The sequence below is a fragment of the Agrilus planipennis genome, unplaced genomic scaffold (assembly GCF_000699045.2).
Source record: "Agrilus planipennis isolate EAB-ADULT unplaced genomic scaffold, Apla_2.0 scaffold208, whole genome shotgun sequence".
In the NCBI taxonomy this organism is placed as follows: domain Eukaryota; kingdom Metazoa; phylum Arthropoda; class Insecta; order Coleoptera; family Buprestidae; genus Agrilus; species Agrilus planipennis.
The window spans coordinates 307,494-319,363 of record NW_020439048.1 but is presented as its reverse complement, the minus strand read 5'-3'; the positions used below and the strand labels follow the sequence as shown (position 1 = coordinate 319,363).

General features: G+C 34.4%; 2 protein-coding genes across 3 annotated transcripts in view; one reads left to right on the top strand and one right to left on the bottom strand.

Annotated features, from left to right (window-relative positions):
• LOC108739465 overlaps nt 1-11,870 on the bottom strand; it is a 239,413-nt gene that overhangs the window by 54,899 nt on the left and 172,644 nt on the right. The gene's annotated exons all lie outside the window — the stretch shown is intronic.
• Nucleotides 985-2,758, top strand: LOC108739466 (pancreatic lipase-related protein 3-like). Its single transcript, XM_018473372.1, has 2 exons — nt 985-1,334; nt 2,655-2,758. Exons 1-2 carry the CDS (start codon nt 1,033-1,035, stop codon nt 2,710-2,712), a joined length of 360 nt encoding a protein of 119 aa, XP_018328874.1. The 5' UTR covers nt 985-1,032; the 3' UTR covers nt 2,713-2,758.

Here is an 11,870-nt window from a genome sequence, read left to right as displayed (position 1 = left end):
ACCTTTCCTGTTGATTAGTTCTGACCTTTTCTGTTGAAGTGCATCATTCAGTTTGTCCAGCTGATGACAGTAGACTTCCGAAATAATCGTTGTGTTATCCCGTAAAAGCTCAAAAAAAAAACGATTCCTTTAAAATCCCACCAAACAGACAGCATTACCATTTTTTGGTGAATATCGGCTTTGGAAATGGTTTGAGCCGGTTCTTCTTTTTTGCTCCATGACCTCTTGCGTTTGACGTTGTTGTATACAACCCATTTTTCGTCCCCAGTGATGATGCGCTTCAATAACGGATCATTTTCGTGACGTTTGAGAAGCGAATCGCAGACGTCAATGCGGCGACACAGATTTCTCTCTGTGAGAACATAGGATAATCCCAGACCTTTCAAGTGGTCATAAACTGTTGAATTTGATAAATTTAACCTCAATCCGATCTCGCGTGTTGTTATTCGTCGGTTCACATCAACTAATGCCTTTATCGCGTCTTTATCAGCTTCAACCGGCCTTCCCGAACGTGGTGCATCTTTAACATCAAAATTGCCGGATCGAAATTTAGCAAACCAGTTCTGGCACTGGCGTACTGTCAACACACCTTCTCCATTCACATCAGTCAATTTCTTTCTGGCTTGAACAGCATTTTTACCCTTTCTGTAGTAAAACAGTAAGATATGTCGAAAATGCTGCTTATCGCTCTCCATATTTAAAAGGGCACCAACCAAAAATTATTCGTAGAATTAATTGGAATCTTTCATACACACGCCTTGCCATATGATCTCTCAAAGCATATAAAAATTATACGGCTTAAATGTTAAGTTGGGTGCAAAAGAATACAATTAAATCCTCTGTCGGGAGAAAACGAAATGACTTTCCGAACAACCCTATATTTTCTGTAAAATATAGAAGTGAAACTGCCATAAAATTTGTCAAGAGAATCCTGTAGTTTCTTAGTAACTAAAGACGGGGTTCTTTTGTTTATTTCTAGGCAAGAATTTGAATGGCAAAATTCGAGCGATTGTAGCTCTAGATCCGGCAAATATGACACCACCAAACGTCTATATAGATGCATACAAGGCTGAATATGTTCAAGTAATACATACAAGCTCGAAGGGACTGTTCACTGCTTTGGGACATGCCGACTATTATCCCAACACCGCAGAACAACCCGGTTGCGAAGGGGACGTTGAATGTTCTCATTTAAGATCGGCGCAGTATTACGCAGAGTCAGTGAGAAATGGAGGATTTTATGCCATTAGATGTGATTGTCGTGAATCATATTCATCGGGCTTGTGTGACAACAATCCGTTATCGTACCTTGGCGGAGAGATACTTGACACCCGGTAGGAATCTGTTAACTATGGGGGAATATGAAGATATTTTATCGACACTGTCTCGTCTCGTATCGATTTTTTTCATACGATACCAAGACGATATGCTTGCTTTTGAGACGATCTGTATCAATAAGGCATGAATAGGTATCGGCAAATGATTGTATCTGATTTAATCCTAAAAAGTAATAATTATTCTCATATTGATAAAAGCCGATTAACTGTAGTAATTAATGCTCACAACTCGCAATTATTTAATTTATAAATTAAGTATTCAAGAAGGTTAAGTACTTAAGATATCTACTTAAACACCTGGTAAAATATAGTAGATAAGCTACGACATCAAAAAATTTAAAAAAAAAGTTTTGGGTGTTTCATTCTTACCAGCCACTACCGCTTGTGAGCGGGCAGTCCCTCCAGACTACGCCGGAAGGTAGGTCGAAAGGCCTTCTTCAACCTTCTTTCCTTTCAGGAATCGTTGGAATGGATGGGTGGTGGTTCGGGTGAGAGAGATGAGACGGACGAATTGAAGACATAAGGGAATGAAAGATTTTTTTTGTGGAATATTACTGCCCCAGCATTTGCTTAAGAGATCCAGGGAAATCACAGAACAACTTGGGCCGATGCAGACAGACCAGGAATCGAACCGGAGTTCTCCCGAATGCTAGGCAATGGCTAAACCTCTAGGGCATGCCGATGAGGTATCGCAGACCTGAGAAACAGCGGAGCACCTTATAATCAGGGAACCACAGATAATGGGGGTCTCAGGGGACGGAACAACCGCAGGGGGGTTAAGGAGGATGGAGTACTCGCAGAAGGAGCAGGGCGAAGTCCTGACTTACGATGACAGCAGTTAAAAATGGATGAAGTGAACAAGGCAATACATGACATTTGGATCCCGAATTGTCGTAGCTTATCTACTGTTATAATGATCAGTATTAAAATGATGTAAACTGATTTTTATTTCAGAATTCGCTTATTTTATGGACACAAATCTATTGCTTTCAGGAAAATTTTTAGTAAATTTTTCTTTTAAAACTCTGCGGAATTCGTTATCAAAAAAATTAGTTTATTTAACGCGTTTTGTGATTTTAAAAAACAATTTTTCGATCCACATGCATCATTCTCATGTAAATTAGTCCGTTAATTTCAAACTACAAGTTTTACCACCAAGTGGTGTAAGTATGCCTAATCTAATCTAATTGAAAGACCAAATAATACGACTTTTAAATTGGTTGAATAGAAAATCTGAAAAAGAAAATGTCTTTTTTCAATAAAATATATTTACAACATGTAAAAATTTATTTTTATATAGAAACAAATGTTTTTTAGGGCCAATGGAAGTTATTTTCTGGATACTTACAAGAGACCTCCGTTTTCAAAAGATTGAGCAGATAACGTTAATTGTTCACTTCGTCAATTTAAGATGTCTACAAATCTAACCAGAAACAAATGCAATTCTCAATAAAAAGCTTTAAAATGACTTTCGTTTGATTTATTAAAATCTAATTATAAATTGAGACTAAAATTTATTAAGCAGTACAGAAACAGTTTTGATGTTTTTAATTTTATTTTTATCTAAAAAATATCTATTCGTAGCTTACACAGTAACTGTTTTCTATAAATATTCAAATACAAGTATGAGGTAAGTATTCCTTTACTCAAAAGTATGCATTCTATGCATGATTTATAAAATATGCATTTTACTTACGTTATATTACTTACAATAAACATTTCAGTTATTTTCCTTAATTATAGAAGTTAAGCATCGTTGTCGTTGTTCATCTGAATTCATTATAGATGGCGTAATGTTGTATAAGTAGCAATATTCATGGCATTTTACAAAAAATCATATTCTATGCGTTTCTTTTTGAAATTACCTACGTATAAGTTATATTTGCTTTTTCATCTTTTTGCCAGTGTTGGTAGATGGGAAATTGCTAAATAACTAGGAATTACAAACCAAAAGTAACTAATCAGAGAGCCTCTCTTTCGAATAAATTAAAAAACTGCAATAAACAGCGTTTGGGATTTACTTTGTTGAACCTTCTACGCGACGCTGCGTGCTGATGAAATCCAAAGATATCGAAATGCTGTCTTCGGGTTAATGTAATAATATTGCAACTTTTTTCTGTTACTTATTTTACAACCAGTAGACTTATGTCTACATTTATGGCAACTCATCTGCAGAATTTACATTTTTATTGCATGCTTTGAGGGATTCCGTCAAATAGCATATGCATGTGCATAATAGAGATATGTATATGACATACACGTATTCTAGCTTTGCTGATAAGATAGTATAAATTTTTTAGCTGTCTTTAACAAAACTGACTTACTTTTTGACACCTCAATGGGTATGTTCCTTGCAAGAGTTGGTATCTTCATTTTTTACCTTCTTTCGTTCGGTAAGCTTTAACTAACAATAAGTTTTTAGAATTGAATACACTTCTGCACAGAAAATTTGATATTACTAACTAAAGTTTAATTGGGTTAAACTTTATGGTTTTCTTTATTTGTCTGTAATACTTTGGGTGCAATTAAAATTGTAAAAAAATATATAAAATGTATTGTGAAGAATTTTTACAAATTCTAGGCGTCAGTTCAGTGGAAATAACGACCGACAATGTGACACTATTTTTTTTCGCAAAGGAAAACAGAAACGAACCCCAAAAGATTAATTCAGCTAATTTATCCGACCTTTCAACGTCAAACTTTAAAAGCTCCCGACTAAATTACTTTATTATTCATGGATTATATTGTAACTACAAAATAGCAACTAACGCTAAGAACGCGTTACTAGATCAAATCGATGTTAACGTCTTCTTGGTGGACTACAGTGGTCCTGCTAGCGCATTTGAAATACACGATGCAGCTATAGTTGCGACTGGGAGAATTATCGCTTATTTTATTAGTCTTATGAAAACTGCTTACGATCTTTTTGCTGAAGACTTCATCCTAGTGGGATTTAGTATGGGCTCTCATATTGCCGGAGAAATAGGTAAGGAAGCAATAATAATCATAATATTATCATAAAACGTTTAATATTTAATATTAACGTGAAAATTCATTTAAAATTTTCACATTAATAATAATATTATTAGTTGAAACTTCTTCTTATATTTATAAAATATTCACCTATACTCATTTGAAACTTTTCACATTAATACAATATTGTTAAGAATTTTAATGATTACGCATTTTTCTCAAAACATAAAATTCTTCGATTAAAATCGATAAAATTCACTCAAGAGAACATACTTGAGTAGCGGAAATTAAAAACACTATCGTTAATGCTATTTTCAATTAATTTTTTAGCAATTTCAGTTTGTCATTTTCATTCAATCGAGTGTTACCTTGACTTAATTATCATTTTCATATTAAATACCTTATTGTAATCTATAACCTAACCTAACTATATGTTAACATTAATCTAATCTAGGGTTTTCGCTGCCTCTTCATTTCTATTTCTGCTTCTAATATGCATATCTCAAATTAACACTTCATGTAACATTAATGATATCAGCGTTTGGCTAATAATAAAACATATTAAATAAAACAATTATTATGCAATGCTGCAATAGCCCGTTTGAAAGTATTTTTATGCTCTTTAAGTCTAACCTTAAAATTACGATCCGTTTGCCTTATATATATGTCGCATCACATTCCGAACAGTTCAATTTATCTATTTTATCAGTTTTGTTATTGACAAAAATAAATAAATTACCTAAATGAAGGTGAAAAGCACATTTTGTGTTTCATTGTCAATATCATATCCCTCCTTTTCTTATTGTCCCCTTTCATCATTCTCCTATCATCACTATGCTTGACAAAAGGGTAAAAATATAATCTGATATTAACATGAATTTGGTAACAAAGCTCAATTCACCCGTCAATAGGGAGACATTTAGATGGAGAAATTGATACAATTGTGGCTTTGGATCCTGCCAATATGACGCCTCCAATAGTGTACATCGATACTGAAAAGGCCTACTTTGTACAATCAGTCCATACTAGTTCTATTGGACTAACAGTTCCAGTAGGACACGCATCTTATTTCGTAAACACGATCGATCAACCTGGCTGTAACTATAACGCCATGTGCTCTCATGAAAGAGCAATTGATTATTACGTAGAGTCTCTAGAAAGTGGAGGATTCTCTGCAGTTGAATGCGAAAATTATAAGGCTTTCTTGTTTGGCTTATGCAATTCTAACCAGAAATCATATCTTGGTGGAATCGATATAGATAAAAGGTGGGTTATAAATAATTTCACTTTATTTTTTAATAAGGAATTGTACGAGGCGTATACTTCGTATACTTTCTGTAGCGGTGTGTCCTTCAGATTGACCGGCGCAAAGTAGTAAAGAACAGCGCTAGGCCAGAAAAAGGAGACAACTCTCGGCCAAACTCTTAACCGGTGAGGAAAAAATATATTTAATGTTCAAGAGTCGAGAGTATAATGAGCTTTTTTCTCCCTACCTACGATTTTGCCAGAGTGCATCTAAGACACTGGAAGGGGCATATCGCTAGAGAAAGTATACCTCAGCGAAGATTTATGCAGATTTATCTCAGCGTGTATTATTTGTATCACTTATCTATCTAACTATATCACCGTATGGATTTTCAACTTTCTTACATTTCGTCGGATGCTTATATACATAAACAGTCATAGAATGTCTTTTTTCCAGAAAGCTTATTCTCCTCGGTTTCTTTTTTGCTATAGTCACGTAGATGTATCAGCATCGTGAGTTTATTAGATATATGAACCAAGCATAAGAATGGTGACATGTATTACGCACAAACATATTTCATTTCTTTCATTCATTTATATAAACACCTGAAGTATATCTTATTATTTTGCAACTTATACCGTAAATAGTTTCTATATCGAATCAATGACATACTCTAATCAAGTATTTTATTTGTTTGTTGCATACTTACATTTTAACTTTATATTTTTACTGCAACATTTATCTATTCAACTAACGCTGCTTTTTAAGATATATCTTAAGATTCCTTTATCACTTAATTGTTTTATTTTGNTGTACGTTTTAGTGACCATTAAATATCTTTATTCGTACTATTGCAGATAAAAAAGATTATCTCTGGAATATTGTTTATAACTACTGTTTTGAACTTCCTCTGTGAGAGACTCGAATCTCTGAATTAACAATTTTATCGTTCGAGTCTCTCCAAAGACTGTGAGGAATTGAGAGATCCATAAAAACACCTAGGCAATAACTGAGAGACTGCGAGAGACGCTCACAGAGACGCTGAAACACTCGGAGAGACTGGAGAGAGACTGAAAATTTTTGTCTAGGGTTCACACGTGCATCTCAATAAGCCTATTAAACAAACAAAAAAGAATTAATTATATTATGCTCGTTTAATGGACCCGTCGACTATCACGAGGCTGGTATTGTGACTAACGCAAAGTGCTAATAACGATTTTAGTGCGACCATTAGTCCAGCATTTTCGCTGATGCAACAGATGCCATTGTATTAAACAAACGGCATTAAATTTCGTTATTGATTAAAGGAGGTGGTAATGAGCGAGAGCTCGATGGCGCCGTATTCGATCGACCCCCGCGTCCAACACGAACGATCCGCGTCGAAATGGGGCCATCATTGGAAAGGAAAAGCGCGGTTACAACTTAATCTGTTACACTGAGTGGCGGTAAGAACGAGGAGGTTATGTCGTCGTAAAATAGGGCCGTTCGGAATGCCATAAATATATATATATATATGTACCCATGTGTGTATGTCGCCTTGGTTCGCAATCGCAAGTATCGTACGTAATATCAATTTTATACGGTCACTTCCGAAACGTGTTGGTGATAACTGTCCGTAATGGCAAAAGAAAAATTAATAATTTATCGTCAATTTCAGTCGAAATATCCTACACAGCCATAAAACAGACGGTTATTAGGGGGAGTGGGTCGATAAATTGGAAACTGAACAGTCAATGGAGTTCCGAGAGTTAGCCATAATAAATCGACGAAACAAAACTAATCGCGGTTCAATTTATGCAAGATTTCCGGTAGGCATAATAATTTTTGCTTTCATAAAAATCTTTGAAAATCATTGTTTCATAGACATCAGAACTTCATAATTTCAAGAATAATTAATCATTTCTGTCATTGCTTTGGGAAAATTCAAATTCATTATGGAATGTGAACAGTAACACAATTTTCACTTCCTTTAAATCTCAATAACTGCTTCGCCTTTAATTGATTAGCAGAATTAGCGTTGCCCATGTAGTGTTTAGTACTTATGGTACTAACATTTTTGCGCTACCTCTGCATACCCTTGCACTGTGCGGACTTTGCCCATCATCATCATAAGGTCGTCAGTCCTAAGAGTGGTTGGACACGTACCTCCACTCTTTCCTATCCTGAGCTAAACATCGCATTTCCCTAAAACTAGAACAGCCCACATCCTTAACTATTTGCGAACAGTAATGTAATCTAGGTCTACCTCTACCTACCCCTCCTAACTTCCGTTTCTGCCTCTAATTTGCCTCTGACTAGACCTTCATGCCTGAGAAGATGACCTACCAACCTATCACGCCTAATTTCTTATTGACTTGCATGGAGTCCTCTGTTCTCCTATACTTTCTAATACCTCTTCATTTCTAACCTTTTTTACCCACGATATCCTCATCATCCGCCTATAACACCACATTTTGAACGTTTTTAACCTTTTCTTTTCCGCTGCGCCCACCGTCCACGTTTCGCATCCATACAGCGCGCTCCAAATTTACACCTCTAACAATATTTTTCGAATTTCTAAATTAACCGTTCGCGAACATAGAAGTATCTTCGTCTTATTAAAGACGACTGGATGCTGCGCTTTCCTTTGCTTTATATCCTTATTACTTTTTGTTGGATTCAGACATATAATATGTCAATATGACATATGTCATACATATGACTTACTGTACAAAAATTGTATTCGCTTATTGTTTAGTCTAAGGAGAAAATTTATTGTATATCGACAGGATCAGCGTTAATTTGTGGCGACGCAGTATGTTTAAGATCAACTGTTATCGAATACTTTCCTGCGTGCTACAGCAATTATGTTTTCGTAAAACACACCAAATGTAGTTAGTTGCTTTCGAACTCTTTAACATATCAGACGAAAGGAAATATAATTTTGAGTTTACACATTTAACTTGTGTTTTTACTTCCGCTTCCATAATCCTACTCAGTACTTTTTCCTTCCTGACCTATCTGACTTCCTAGATACCTAAAATCGGCCACTTCTAATTTTTCATCGCTTATCTTTTTATTGGCTTTTTCTTAGCGTAGTAGCGATGACAGTGTGCATCCCTGTCCGATTCCTTTCCTAATATTTACTTCTCTATGTTGCAGTTCCGGCTCTATAACTGCCTGTTGCTCTTTATACAAACTAAGTATCACTCTTCTAATATCTTTATAACTCATCCCTACATTTTTAAGATTATTTAACTTCGCCCGTAACATTTGTTTTTGGTTTTCGTGATATAAGGGAAATTTTCATATCATCATAGACATCCAAGTGTATCCGTACGACTGGATGGGATTGGATTCCCAAGGTAGATGTCCTTGGACCTATTTACCAATAATATACTTAACACAAGCCAGCTTCACAGCTTATTTTAGGTTCGTGCCAATCTCTAGATATTAGATAGGGATTTTTCCGGAATTGGGAAATCAAAGTATAAATAAGTTGTCAGATATTTATAATCCGTTGATGCCAAAAACTACTACTATACTTTTAAAAGAATACTAGGTACTGGTTTTGTGCGTTCTGTTATTATATTGTAGTGACGGTTACCTACTCGGATTTTCTCTGAAGTTTGAATTTACGGGATACGCTTATTCAAAACATAAAGGCCACAAAAGCAACGAATGTTATGCATTGTACGTAGAGTTAGGTAAAAGGCTCGTCTGAGCTCTGAACTGTTTGTTTTCGTTCTTTGCCTTTGTTCGCTACAACATATACACAACGTACGGGTATGATTACATTCTGTTCGATTTTTTTAAGTCATGCTTTTGTTTGAAACAAAGTGCGGACATTTCGATTCTTTCTTCTGTGGAGTTTTTTTTCGAAACAAAAAAAATTACCTTTGGGTATCTATTGAAATACGATTGCGATAAACTTCAGAAACAGTTACAATAAAAACAATACAATCGCGGTTTTCCCGAAAGAGTCATAAAAATCAAAGATGAGTTATAATATCGCATTTCCTATATCCAGGAGATATACCTACATTTTATTAAAAAAAATCTCAAACTAAATAGGAAGTCAACCAAGCAACTGATGTGAATAACTTGTTCTTTCCAAATGATTTACACCCCTCACCCCCCCAATTTACTTTGAGAAACATGTGTAGTGTTTTGTATGTATATCTAAGTAGGTACAATTGTATTTGCAACACGTCATTATTATTTGTTATTAATAAGTGTATTATTTATTGTTCAAGCACCTCGCAAGTTGATAAGAAAATGTTATTTTTGTGTGAAAATACTCAACAATTCAATACTGGAGTTACAATTTATTGAAGGAATTTATTAGTAAATAACAATTATTACACTGTATTTAAAATATATTACCGTTGCATGGCAGAAACTGGATCAGACAGATAAAGTGCGAAATAGAAACAATTATGCAAAAAATAAGTAGTAAATTAAATTAAATTCATTAAATAAGAGCTCAATTGAATTAAAAGTTTAATTAATGGTTATGCATACGTTATTATTACTATTATAGAAATTTATTTTATATGAAAAGTTCTGCATCGTTACCTGTATTGGTTGTCAATTTTGATGGTGAATACAAATTAATAAAGTGTTAGCACTAGCAACTGACCTAAAAGAAAAAGTACCACAAAGATAGAAGCTCTTGATGCCGTATAAAATAACGGAGGTATTTACGAACAGAACGACGTAATACAATAGTACATTTTTCAACTTCTGATAGATAATTAATAAATTAATTTTCTTGTACCGTAGCAATCCCAAAAAAGCATTATCTATGTAAACCTTTTTTGCATAACACCTTATCAATGCATTGGCCAAATAGGTATAAATCAAATGGTAAACATAGATGTATATAAGAAATGTAAAACTTATTCTATTCTATCCATTTCTGGTTTAGAAGAATGGGAAAGTAATACCTGTTTGATAAGATTGAAGTAAAATTGTAGGTATTTGTTAAATGTATAAAAAGTACATTCAATAAATCTGTTACGTACATGCATTCATTTATACCTACACCGGCAGCGGTTAGTTAAAAAATGAAATTTGTGCTGTTTGCAATAATTTTCAGTTTTTTTATTGTCTATGCACGAAGAACAGGTATGTCTTTCTGATTTCTTTTCAGCGATGGTTTCTAGAAACTTTCGCTCGTGTTGCACATTTGGTTCAAACCATTTTATCACTACAATACAACCCAAAACCAATGTTCATGAAATTCTAAATGACCTATGTACGTATATATTGAAATGTTTTTAGTTCAAATCCGATTGAAAATGGACTAAAATTGTTTCAAAACGTACAGAAATGTCATAAATCCCACAAAGACGTATTAGGTATTCGTAATTCGCTTTCTGTCTTCCTGACATAATGTAATGAGATCCCTTACGATCCCAGCTTGTTAGTACTGTTCAGTAATTCAATAAACCTTCATTAGGAATAATTGGCTATGTTATTATTGTCTGTATTATTTTATTTGTGGCTCATTTCTCGATAATTCTTTGTTGCTAAGAATGGGGAGATCTTGCAGTTCTAAATTAGAACTATTTTCCTTTTCGTAGAAGCTCGCCAATATCGCTTTATCCCAGAAAATATCACACTGTATTTGTTTACGTGGAAAAATCTGGAAAAGCCGGACGTGATAAGCTTGAGAAGACCAAAATTTCTCTTACACACGAATTATAACAGTAAAAAGGCCAACTACTTTATAATTCACGATACCTTTGAGAAATACACGTCGGCCGGGGTCAGTGACTATGTGAAAGATTCATTGCTGAACGCTGTCGACATCAATCTATTTATGGTTGATTATAGTGAACCCGCTGGAATTATTTACATTCGAGACCAAACAATTGTTGAAGTTGGAAGTTTTACGGCCGATTTTATTAAAAGTATGATAAACCAGTATGGATACAATGAAAGAAGGTTCGTATTGATTGGATATGGTATGGGAGCTCATGTAGCTGGTGAAATTGGTAAGTTCACAAAACATCTGATTCTTGAGTATCTTTAAATCGTCATTATACTTGGGCCCAAGTGATACAATAAATTCAACAAAACAATCCACTAAATTATAAGTTATTGTTTAAATCTGCCACAATGATAAAATTCCATAACCTGTGATCCTGCCCCATCCAAAAAACCATACGGTTGTTCGGAAAGTCATTTCGTTTTTTTTTTTGTGGAAATGAAACACAGTTTTCGTATAATAAACAAATACTTTATTAAATTATATATTGACCGTTCTGGTCCAACACCTTTTGCCATCTTTCTGGTAGTAGCATAATTCCACGCTCATAAAATTTTTG

Excerpts from the sequence above, each read along its gene's own strand:
- LOC108739466 (XM_018473372.1), top strand. The coding sequence starts at position 1,033 with ATGACACCACCAAACGTCTATATAGATGCATACAAGGCTGAATATGTT. Across the intron at positions 1,335-2,654 it reads GGAGAGATACTTGACACCCG|GGCCAATGGAAGTTATTTTC; the intron begins GTAGGAATCTGT and ends AATGTTTTTTAG.